Source organism: Columba livia, chromosome Z (assembly GCF_036013475.1).
Source record: "Columba livia isolate bColLiv1 breed racing homer chromosome Z, bColLiv1.pat.W.v2, whole genome shotgun sequence".
Lineage (NCBI taxonomy): Eukaryota > Metazoa > Chordata > Aves > Columbiformes > Columbidae > Columba > Columba livia.
The window spans coordinates 14,161,351-14,173,890 of record NC_088642.1 but is presented as its reverse complement, the minus strand read 5'-3'; the positions used below and the strand labels follow the sequence as shown (position 1 = coordinate 14,173,890).

The following is a 12,540-nucleotide window of genomic DNA, read 5'->3' as shown; positions in this document are numbered from 1 at the left end:
ACTCTATTGTCTAGACCACACCTCCTCAACTTAGCTGTGAGGATGCTGTGGGAGACTGTGTCAAAGGCTTTACTGAAGTCAAGGTAGACCACATCCACCGCTCTGCCATCATCCATCCACCTTGTTACATTCTCATAAAAGGCTATGAGTCTGGTCAAGCATGACTTACCCTTGGTAAAGCCATGCTGACTGCCCCTAATAACCCTCTTATCCTTGATATGCCTTGAGATGGCACCAAGGAGAAGCTGTTCCATTACTTTCCCAGGGACAGAGGTGAGGCTGACCGGTCTGTAATTACCTGGGTCCTCCTTCTTGCCCTTTTTGAAGACTGGAGTGACATTTGCTTTCCTCCAATCCTCGGGCACCTCCCCCGTTTCCCAAGACTTGGCAAAGATGATGGAGAGCAGTCCAGCAATGACTTCAGCCAGCTCCCTCAGCACCCGTGGGTGCATCCCATCTGGACCCATGGATTTATGGATGTCCAGACTATTTAATTGCTCCCTAACCCAGTCCTCATCGACTAAAGCAAACTCCTCCATTGACCTGGCTTCATCCAGGGTCTCAGGGGTACAGGGCTCCCCAGGACAGCCTCTGGCAGAGTAGACAGAGACAAAGAAGGCATTCAGTAATTCTGCCTTCTCTGTATCTTCTGCCACCAGGGCACCCACCCCATTCATCAATGGGCCTACATTGCCTCTGCTATTAGTTTTATCTGCTATGTATTTGAAAAAGTTCTTTTTGCTGTTCTTGACCCCTCTCGCTAGCTGTAGTTCTAAGGAGGCCTTGGCTATCCTAGCTGCCTTCCTACATCCTCTAACAGCAGCCTTATATTCTTCCCAAGTGGCCAGCCCCTGCTTCTATGACCTGTAAACTCTCCTCTTCTGCTTGAGCATACCAAACAGATCCCTATTCAACCACGCAGGCCTCCTGGCTCCCTTCCTTGACTTCCTACGTGTGGGGATGCTCTGATCCTGACCGTGGAAGAAGCAATCTCTGAATGTAATCTTTCTGTCACTATAGCTAGAATTTGAGATGCATCTAACTATAACAAAACATTCTGCAGGTCTGCAGTAGCATTGCAGGCAATGTGGGAGAAGGCAATTTTGCTTGATGAGCACAAGTTTGAATGAAAAGTGGATTGAGCAAAATCTCAAATACAGTCTTCTAGGTGCTTTGAGGAGTTAAATCACTATAATCTAGCAGAGCTGTGTCAGTTCACCTTGGTTGAAGGTCTGGCCAAATAGGTTTGTTCTTTCACTCATCATAGTGAATTCATGTGATGGTTAAATGACTAAGGATACAGTAGCAAAAAACAAACAAACAAACTAAAGACAAAACCAAAAAGTTAAAATAGAAAAAATGATGAAAGTAGAAGATGGAAGGAAGAGGAGGAATAAAAGCCTTCCTAGAATATTGCTCTATTTTTAAAAACAATAATCAGCAATCTGTACAGCAAGGAAATATCATCAGACCAGAGCTTCTCAAGTATCTGTGCAGCATGAAAAGATTACAGAATTCAGACAAAATTCATCTGATGGGTGAAGATAATTTTAATACATAGTCATTTAAATTTATTTATTCAACCTTCTTTCCAAAAAGAAATCCAGGTCTCTTTCAGCGAACTCAGTGTATACAGAAGTAAACTCTAAACCTGATATGGAGTCCACAGGGCAACCTTCTGGATTTCTCATATTTACTCCAACAGTACGATTTGGCATCATAAAAATAAAGCCAGAATTACCCCACGAAACATGCTTATGCCACATATTTGGAAAAAAAAAAAAATAAGAGCAACAGTAGAAGTCTGTAGTTTCTGACTGAAGGCATTTTCTTGTGAGGCAAGGTGATCAGGTAGAAATTTTGAGCCTGATCCTGCAATTGGATCTGTCAAGCCTGACCTCTGTGCTCCTGCACTGCCTGCTGGAGTCAGCAGAACTACACGCTAAATGCAGGGATCTGTCCGTGTGGAACCAACTGGGGATTTGCAACCTTCCAGTTTCCCACTGTGAAGGGAGGGTGAGTTCATTTCCCTGTAGATTCTGGAAGAGGAGCAAGAGATTTCTATAAGAGAAACTTGCATTTATTTTTAGACCTTATGTTCTCTCACTCAGTCCTATAGAGATCATGATAAACACAGAATGCCTGCCTTTCTACAACTGTACATACCTGCCTGCTAACACTAGGCTGTCACTGCTGAAAACCAGTGTGCCCCATATTTCTCTTGTGAGAAAAAGCACTCACATATTTGTAGTCACTACTAGAAGCTGTTGCTGCAGTTGCTAATCCAGCTTTTATTCGGTTTACATGTTGTGTCCCAAATATGACCTGTCATTGTCACACCCATCACTGTGGAGCACAGTGGTTGTCTTGTTCCTCTCCAAAAATGCTTTATTTCTTGGCATCGTCTAAGTATACAGGACAGGGAGGTGAATGCACACCTGGAACTCCATGCAACTGGACAATGTTCAGAATGCACCTCTCCATCTGCAGTTAGATGTCCTGCTTGCTAGTGAGGCTGCATGGACACTCAGTGACTTCCAGCTGCCAGGTACATCCCATACTGCCTACCCCTGCTCAATATTAGGCTTCTCTAGCCCTCAGGAATGAGATCCATCATAGATCAATGACAAATGGCAAGAGCTGTGTTTGCAAGTAAGGTGAGGTTCATGCGTTCTATAGTGGACACCCACTTTTCACCATAACATTTCAAGCCAGGAGACTGACCTGCTGGCATACCAGCAGCACACTGCTTGGTCAGTTTGGACATGACCATGGACCTCTAGATCATTTTGCATGGTGCCTGCATGGGCTGAGAACAGATTTTGGTTTGAGTCATTTGAGGGAGATATGCAAAACTGATGGGATCCTGCACAGGGAGATCCTGACTTGTCCAGCTGTGTCAGGGCATTTCTAGGAACAGTCAAAAGCAGAACTTGAAGAATATGTGGAAATACAAAACAAAAATGAAAGGACTCGTGGCATTCTCATTGCCCTGGGGTTTAGATAGCTCTAGAGCAAAGCTCTTTGAGACCTTTAGCCTGGATTGCAAGATTTTGGAGTTTCTGCACCTCATCCTTTGTTAGACACAGCTGTGATTTGTAGATACAATGTCTGGAACCATGTTGATCCTGAAAGCTGAACTTGAATTCACTGCAGCCCATAATTACCTGGATGCTCTGAGGAAATCTAAAGGCCGCATTGTGCGCTTAAGACCCACATTCAGACAAGAAGGGACCTCAGGAAGAGTTGCACTAGAATGAGGGCACAGCAGGGAGAAACTGTGATCATTAAAGCCTTTAAAACTGGTAGGACCACACAGCTCTGACAAGGCTTCAGAAAGGTGCCATTTTATTTAGGGACACTAACATAGTAGTTACGAGGACTCTTGGTGAGAGGTAGTGCTTTGCATCCCATCAGGTGTGGAAGAGAACTGAATTTGATGCACACAGGATCTCTTAGAGGTCTGGGTAAAAATGGGCAGAGGTCACCATTTGTATTTTGTCTGTTCTGGGGTGCTTTGATTTGAGCAGGATGCTCCAAAAATGCCTACATGACATATGAACCAAGCAGAGAAAGTCTAATCTGTAGACTGGACTTATTAAGGAGTGATGTAGTCCGAGGAATCAGACAGAATTAAGACATTATAGGCACTTTCACGATCAGACACTTGGGCACTTTTAAAGACTCCCAAGCAACCAAATGGGAAAATATATAGTGAACAAAGCAAATGTTTTATAATGATGCTGAATGTCCAGGATCAATCCTGACAAACATCTTGTGCATTCACAGTTCACACTGGTTTCAGCAAGTCTGAAAACTGGACTTCTTGTTGGGAACCCTAATATGGATATAGATCCTTGAATTTACTATTAATAGTTTTGCTATTAAATAATTAATACCTCTACTATTAAACTGAGTAGGAAAGAGCTAATGAATTTTTGAGGGAGAAAAAAAAAGATTGGTTAAAGATTTTCAGTTATACTGAACTGTGTATCAGTATAAAGGGCTTGCTCACACCTGCTTATCATGCAAGTGTTTAAAGAAAACATTCTTGGGGATTAAATAACTGGTGTCTCTTAGAAGTGTCATATGTCATCCATGGTTATTTTATGAAGACAGTGGGTATATTTCCTCATAACGAGGAGGTGACAAGTCATCACAGGCGTAGTCTTCCAGCAGCTCTTCTGGCTCATCAGAACTGTCCTCTGACCTGAAAATAGGAAGAGGAGCAGGCACAAGAAGAATTTATCAAACAAAAAGCATGCAGGTAACCTCAGTGTTTGCAGCCTGTCAGCCTTATCTGGGCAAAGCACTTCCTGACTTATTGAGAAAATGCTGTGAGGTGAAGTTTAACTATGATTAAGCCATGTGCTCTGTTTGTGAACCGTAAAAGTGTCAGGAGGTGACCTTTGTTTTCATGCTGCTTATGCCTTTCACAGGTTGCTGAGGATGATGGGTCAGTCAGCAGTTTTTCAAACATGCTTTGATAAATGGCCTAAAGGTGGTTTTAGTTCTAGGAAGGATATAATTCTGAGTAATCCAGATAATTAGAATATTTTCCCTTAGAGCAAAGAACTATATAAAATTATTTTGTGTCTGCTAAAGCAGTTTCATATTGCTTTGTAATATCAGTGATCTTGTTTATGCTTCAAAACTAGGAAAAGAATTAAAGCTGGAAGGTTGCTATGCTGGAAGAGGCGCATGGTGTGACCAGGCCTAATCAGGAGGGAGAGCATCTGGTAGCAAACTGATTCTTTCATTGTCATAAAAAATGCTGTTTGTGCGCTGACTCGTGTGTTGTGATTGTGAGTGGAATCCTCTGGCTGTACATGTAATAACCTTCTGGTGAATGGTCATCTAAAGCTAGTAGATAAGCATAAAAAACATATAAGCATAAAAAACATGTACAGAAGCATATATACGAATATCTTCAAAAATAACAAGAGATTTAGTAGAGTGTAAATTGAAAGGGAGTCAGAAGTTAATTTAATTTGGATAAAAATGTTTTACAGAACAAGTATGTCTCCACAGTCTTTACTCAATAAACACTTCTAACAAAGAAAAAAAAAGAAAAGTCTGAAGAAGGACAGCACCCTGGACTAGTTTTTGTTTCTTTTCTGTACTTAGCCCTTAAGATACTTAGAAGCCTGTGTCCAAGCACAATAAACCATTTCAGAAGATGTACCTCTGACTCCTGGTACGCTCTGCGGGATAAGAAGCGTAGTTCTCGTCTCCGGTGAAAGCCAGGTTATCCAGGGGGTAGGCAGGGCAGAAGTGAGGAGAGCCCGGGGAGGGAATTGGTGAGGTGCTGGACGAAACGGCACCGCAGCAGCTGAACACCGGGTGAAGGTAACCAGAACCCACAGCAATGCCTTCCTGGGCTGGGTATGGTGGAGGGATGTACTGTACCACTGTGGCACCGTGAAAAGTTATAGGCTGGTTAATGCCGGTGAAGACAAAGGACTGTCCACTTGCAGTCTGGTCGAGGTCTGACACATTTTCATCTCCTTCTTTACAGGTCTTGCATGTAAGCATGTTAAATTTACAAACAGCAATCAGAATAAAAGTCACCCCAACAGAGAGCAGAATAGGTCCTAACAACTGAGTCCACTCCAGGTGAGTAATGCCATCATATTTTATCCATCCCATAACGGTGAAAGTGATCCCCACCAGTCCCAAAAACACACCTGAAAATAGCAAAGTGGCGCCGGCTTTATCCCCATCTGATACCAGGATATCAGATCTATTTGGCTGATAAGGAGTGACAGAAAAGACATTCAAGGAAAAATCTTCTACATTGTTGTTGTTCTGCTCCATTACCGCATGTAACGTGTCTTCTGCCTCAAGAGAAAGGGGGCTTGTAAGGGACTTGGCAGCGCATTTAAAGTTGAAGGTTCAGGTTAGTTATACAAGAACTTTGTGCCTGTATGGTTAACAGAGTCCATCATGTGAAAGAATAAACTTTGCTTAGAAGAATAAAGGTCTGGGAAGTGAAGCCTGAAGTGATCACTAAAGACTTCTTGAATTACCACCATCGCTTCCGAAACGGCTTCACCCTTGCATGGCTGCTTATCTCTTTGTTTATCCTCTTCCTTAATTTGAAAACCAATGATACTTCCTCGCTGTGCCCATGCCAGATGGGAAAGAAAGGAAACTGCAGCCACCGCAGCTTTTCCTAGGCTCCCTGCCAGCTGCTGCATTCAACATATGGACAGCATACGCTTTAGCAGACAGCAATGTGGTGACTCTTGCTCTCCTTGGGCCACGGTTCCACCAACCCAGATCTGCAGGGAAATGCGTGGACATCACTGGGAGTGCTTCACAGTGCTCTGAAGTGTGACATTTATAGCTAAGACCTGACCTCTGTTGCAGCTCATGCTGCAGGCCAGAGCTTCTGTGGTTTAAAAAATACCAAAGTAAACTTTCTGATATTTTGCCAAGGGGGAGTAGTGGGTGGGTGGATGGTAAGTGCCAAGAGGGTGGTGAGTGCTGAACAGCCTGGGAGAGCTGCTGGTTATGGGAGAAAAATTATTTCAAGCCAGCTAAAGCTTTCCAGCTGTTTGAAGGTAGCATAATTACTCAGTAATTTTCCTTTAATTGTGGACATTTTTTGTTGTGGCATCTACACCCCTTGCTCAGAGTTTATAATGAATAAAGCCCACACACCCTCAATAGTGCACCACAGCAGGAATGAGAAAGCATGTCTTGTAATGTTAAACATGGTAAAATGAGGGATCTCATCCTGTATCCAGAAGTACTTAAAATAGTTTTTTACATCATAAAGAACATATGTCCCATATATTAAGCAGAAAGATTGACTGAATGTTGAAATTTTCTGTTTTCTTACAGTATCAGACTAAAGTAATTGTTGTCAGAAAGTTCTGGTAGAATATCTTGGTATAAAAGGAAAAATCCTGAACTACTCAATCTGGTTTGACTAGCACGGCAAAGAAGTACACACACTACAGCCATTACTCCTCAGGTGGTAGAATGTATAATGCTATTTCCTGCTAACAGCAGCTCTGGGGAAGCAAGCTTATCCTGAGATTTATAGACAAAAATAGCTCTAGAACTAGAAAACTCACCATCGTTCACAATGCTTTTTCAAAATCAGTAAAGGTGGCTCAATCTACTGTGCATTCATATCACAGTGTGACAACAGCTCATTTCTGAAAGGGGCTGCTCACTGAATTTGGTGCCTTCAGAACTGATGCTAAACGCAATTGCAGATGTGTCTTTCTCATTTTTTAGCAGATAGACCTTAAGGAATATCAGTGCTTGATTCCTTTAAAAAACTTGTCTGGGAAGTTTCCAAAGTCAGTATTACGGCTCATCTATTACCCAGGGTGCCAAAAAATTTTCTGACAAATACACTCAAGATCAGCCCTTCCCCCAGCACCAAGTCTAGTCAGGACACTCTGCACCACTTAAACAAAGTGTTAGGGCTTGCAATGCAGTGTTTTTGTATGACAACAACTGATTAGAAAGTGCTTAAATACTAGATAAGCTGTCCTTGTATTGGTAATTACAGCCAAAACTTAAGTCATCTGTAGCCTTGTATTTGGTAAACTTAATGGGATGAACTTCTGCCAGTGCTCTCTGCAAGTCAGGTTTTTCCATCCCATGAATCATTCTTGTTGCTGTTCTCTGAATCTTTCAGGCTTTCCAACATCCTTTTAAAAGCAGCATTATGTCATAGTGCTAGTGCTAGTGAGGACCTTCAGCCGGTGGCCCTGAAACATGTTGGCCACACTGGAGCACAGCTGAAGACTTATGGAGATGAGCTAGAGGATCATGAGGTGGTAGAAGCCAACAGGAAAACACCAGTGAAATACTTCAAAGGAATCAAAGGATGTTCCTCCAAGAATGTGGTGTGGCTGACAGCCCAGTGCCTTTACAGCAATGCACACAGCATGAACAACAAACAGGAGGAACTGGAAGCCACTGTGTGGCTAGCAAGCTATGACCTAGTGGACATTACTGAAACTTGGTGGGATGGATCCCATGACTGGAGTGTGGCTATCAATGGCTACAGGCTGTTCAAATTGGAGAGGTGAGGAAGAAAGGGTGGAGAGGTTGCTCTCTACGTCAAGAAATGGATAGAGCATTAAGAGCTGTCTCTGAAGAATAGCCACGAGCAGGTTGAAAGCTTATGGACAACAGTCAGAGACCAAGGCAACAAGGAAACCTCGTGGCTGGTGTTTACTGCAGGCCACCTCATTGAGGGACCCTATTGACAAAGACTTCTTAATGTAGCTACAGGAGGCATTGTGCTCACAGGCCCTTGTCCTGGGGGACTTCAACAACCCTGGCTTCTGCTGGAAAAGCAGCATGGTGGGCTGTAGGAAATTCAGGAGACTCCTGGAATGCATTGAGGATAACTTCCTAAATCAGGTAATAGACAGCCCTTCTGGGGGGGATGCAATACTGGACATGATGGTCACCACTGCAAGTGAGCTTATAGGTGATGTTGAGATTAGAGGCAGCCTGGGCTGCAGTGATTATGCACCTATGGAGTATGCAGTCCTGAGGGATGTGGGACAGGCAAAGAGTAAAGTCAGGACTCTGAACTTTAGGAAAGCAAATTTCCTGATCTTCAAGGAGTTAGTCAACAGGACCCCCTGCCAAACTGCCCTTGGGGACAAGGGAGCAGAACAGAGCTGGCAGATCTTTAAGGATGCTTTCCAGAGAGTGCAAGAGCTCATGATGCCCAGGTGTAAGAAATCAGGTAAGGAAGGCAAGAATCCAGCAAGGCTGAGTCATGACCGGCTGGTCAAACTGAAGGGCAAGAAGGAAATGCACAGGCAGTGGAAGCAGGGACAGGTATCCTGGGAAGAGAGTATATGGACATTGCCTAGTTGTATAGGGTTGAGGTCAGGAAGACTAAGGCGTAGTGGGAGCTGATCTTGGCAAGAGATGCAAAGAGTAGCAACAAAGGCTTCTACAGGTATGTCAACCAGAAAAGGAGGTTCAAAGAAAGCGTATTCCCTCCCCACCCTGACGAGCAAAATTGGAAAACTTCTAACAATGGGTGAGAAGGCTGAGTTACCTAACGACATTTTTGCCTCAGTCTTCACTGGCAGCCTCTCTTCCCACACTTCTCGAGTGGATGAATTGCAAGATGGGGACTGAGGAAGAAAAGTCCCTCCCATTGTAAGTGAAGATCAGGTTCACGAACACTTGAGGAACCTGAACATACATGAATCTATGAAACTTGACAAGATGCATCCCAGAATCAATTATATAGAATCACAGAATGTCCTGAGTTGGAATGGACCCACAAGGATCATCAAGTCCAACTCCTGTCCCTGCACCAGACAACCCCACAGTTCACACCATGTGTCTGAGGGCATTGTCCAGTCTCTGCTTGAACACTGTCAGGCTTGGGGCTGTGACACCTCCCTGGGGAGCCTGTTCCAGTGCTCCAGCACCCTCTGGGTGAAGAACCTTTTCCTAATGTCCAACCTAAACTGGCCCTGGCACATCTTCCTGCCATTCCCTCACGTTCTGTCATTGGTCACTTAGGAGAAGGGTCTGGCACCTGCTCTTCCTCCTCCCACTGTGAGGAAGCTGTAGCCACGATGAGGTCTCCTCCCAGTCTCCTCTTCTCCAGGCTGAACAAACCAAGTGACTTTAGCTGCTCCTTGTACAGCTTCCTCTTCAAACCTGTCACTAACTTTGGTGCCCAGACCTGCACACAGTGCTCCAGGTGAGGCCGCACCAGTGCAGAGCAGAGCGGGACAATCACCTCCCTGCCCGGCTGGCAATGCTGTGCTGGATGTACCCAGGACACGGTTGCCCTCTCGGCTGCCAGGGACACTGTTGGTTCATGTTCAACTCGCCATCAACCAGAACCCCCAGATCCTTCTCCACAGAGCTGCTTTCCAGCATCTCATCCCCCAGTCTGTATGTACAGCCAGGGTTGCCATGTCCCGGGTGCAAAATTCAGCACTTGCCCTTGTTGAACTTCATGCAGTTGGTGGTTGCCCAGTTCTCCAGTATGTCCAGATCCCTCTGCAGGGCCTCTCTGCCCTCGAGAGTGTTGACAACTCCTCCCAATTTTGTGTCATCAGCAAACTTGTGAAGTAATTCCTCAAGTCCTGAGTCTAAGTAATTTATAGAGACATTGAAGAATGCCGGCCTTAAGATGGATCCCTGTGGAACCCACTAGTGACTGGTGGCCAGCCTAACATAACCCGCTTTACTAGAACCCTTTGAGCCCGGCTTGTCAGCCGATTGCTCACCCACTGCACTGTGTGTTTATCCAGCTGTTTGCTGGACATCTTGCCCAGGAGAATACTGTGAGAGACAGTATCAAAGGCTTTACTGAAATCCAAAAAGATCACATCGACAGGCTTCCCTTGGCCAACTAGTCCTGAGGGAACTGGCTGATGTAGTTGCCAAGGCACTCTCCAAGGTATATGAGAAATCATGGCAGTCAGGTGAAGTCTCTGGTGACTGGAAAAAGGGAAACATCACACTTATTTTTTTAAAATAGCAGAAAGGAGGACCCTGGGAACTACTGACCTGTCAGCCTCACCTCTGTGCCTGGGAAGATCATGGAACAGATCCTCCTAGGAGCTGTTCCAAGGGACATGGAGGACTGTGAGGTGATTTGAGACAGGCAGCATGGCTTCACCAAGGGCAAGTCCTGCCTGATCCACCTAGTGGCCTTCTGCAATGGAGTAGCTACATCAACGGACAAAGGAAGGGCAACAGGTGTTGTCTGTATGGATTTCTGTAAGGCCTTTGACATGATCCCCCACAACATCCTTTTCTCTAAACTGGAGAGGTATGAATTTGATGGATGGACTGTTTGGTGGATGAGGAATTGGCTGGATGGTCACATCCAGAGAGTAGTGGTCAACAGCTCAATATCTGGATGGACACTGGTGACACAGGGTGTCCCTCAGGAGTTCATATTGGGACCAGTACTATTTATTATTATATCTTCATCAATGACATAGACAGTGAGATTGAGTGCACTCTTAGGAAGATTGTGGATGACACCAAGTTGAGTGGTATCAGTGGTATCAGTGGACATGCTTGAGGGACGGGATGCCATCCAGACAGACCCGGACCAGCTCAAGAAGTGTGCCTATGCAAATGTCATTAAGTTCAACAAGGCCAAGTGCAAGGTCCTGGGTCGGGGCAACCTCCAGTATCAATACAGGCTGGGGAATGAAGGGATTGAGAGCAGCCCTGTGGAGAAGGTCTTGATGGTACTGGTGGATGAAAGATGGGACCAGAGACAGTAAAGTGGGCAAATCATATCTCTTGGGCTGCATCAAAAGGAACATGGCCAGCAGGTCAAGGGAGGTGATTCTGCCCTACTACTTGACTCTGATGGGACTCCACTGGAGTACTGCATCCAGCTCTAGAGCCCTCAGTACAAGAATGCCATGGATCTGTTGGAGAGGGGCCAGAGGAGCCACAGAAATGATCAGAGGGCTGGAACAGTTCTGCTGTGAGGACAGGCTGAGCGAGATGTGGTCATTCAGCCTGGAGAAAAGAAGGCTAGAGGGAGACATTTTTGTGGTCTTTCAATATGTAAAAGAAGCCTATAAGAAAGGTGGGGATAGTTTTTTTAGCAGGGCCTGCTGTGATAGGACAAGGAGTAATGGTTTTAAACTAAAGGAGGGGAGATTCAGGCTAGACGTGAGGAAGAAAATTTTTACAGTGAGAGTGGTGAAACACTGGAACAAGTTGCCCAGAGAGGTAGTAGATGCCCCATTCCTGGAAATATTCAAGGCCAGGCTGGATGGGGCTCTGAGCAGCCTGATCTAGCTGAAGATGTCCCTGCTCATGGCAGGAGGGTTGGACTAGATAACCTTTGAAGGTCCCTTCCAGCCCAAACTGTTCTATCATTCTATAATGGCTGTCTAACTAAAATATATATAAAGAGGTAGTGTCACCTTTCTACTATCACTTATTTAAGAACTCTGTAGTCACTATTTGCAACAGGTTTGTGCTGGAGCATTTCATCAGTCCTGTGCAATGGTCCTTCAATGCATCCTGAATTCAGAGTTTTCCAAATTGGGTGTTGCATTGTCCCGTGGCAGATGCTCTTTGCCTCTGGCGTACGACATGACTTACAGGTTGTTGAGCAAGTGCATGGTAGAGCTGAAGAATACAGGCAGTGTCTTCCAAGGCTGCTTGTCACTTGGAACTCCGAAAATGGGATGGAAAACACTTTCTGTTTGGTGCAGTAGGATCTAGATTAAAATTACCCTTTCCCTTGTACACTGCCCCCTCTTTGTCTATAAGATATGATGTGTTCTAAGCCTTTCCACATTTCTCCTGTTATTTCCCCAGACAGTGGCAATGCTGCATTCAGGCAGCTGCGAAGGTCTTAACAGATTACCTGATCACATTGATTTTTTAAGGCCAGTATTTTCCTTTGCCAAGTAAATGTATGTTCTGGGAACTCACTTAAAGATGCTGATTTACTAAATGCATCCTCTTTTAGCTAGAATAACTGCTAAACAAATGAAAACAGATGTATGAAACCTAAGAAATTGGTCAGAGTGAAGTTCTCAA

The 12,540-nt window shown here is 44.7% G+C and overlaps 1 protein-coding gene across 1 annotated transcript; it reads right to left on the bottom strand.

The window, feature by feature from the left end:
• Positions 1 to 1,560: 1,560 nt before the first annotated feature.
• TMEM174 (transmembrane protein 174) lies at positions 1,561 to 6,002 on the bottom strand. Its single transcript, XM_005511868.3, has 2 exons — positions 5,186 to 6,002; positions 1,561 to 4,210 (listed from the first exon to the last, which is right to left on the bottom strand). The coding sequence occupies exons 1-2, from the start codon at positions 5,815 to 5,817 to the stop codon at positions 4,108 to 4,110; spliced, it is 735 nt and encodes a 244-aa protein (XP_005511925.1). The 5' UTR covers positions 5,818 to 6,002; the 3' UTR covers positions 1,561 to 4,107.
• Between the last annotated feature and the right edge of the window lie 6,538 nt (positions 6,003 to 12,540).

Bases quoted from the DNA above. Each gene is read 5' to 3' on its own strand.
- TMEM174 (XM_005511868.3), bottom strand. From the start codon at position 5,817: ATGGAGCAGAACAACAACAATGTAGAAGATTTTTCCTTGAATGTCTTT. The intron at 4,211-5,185 runs GTACATCTTCTG...TCCTATTTTCAG, and splicing joins GAGCGTACCAGGAGTCAGAG to GTCAGAGGACAGTTCTGATG.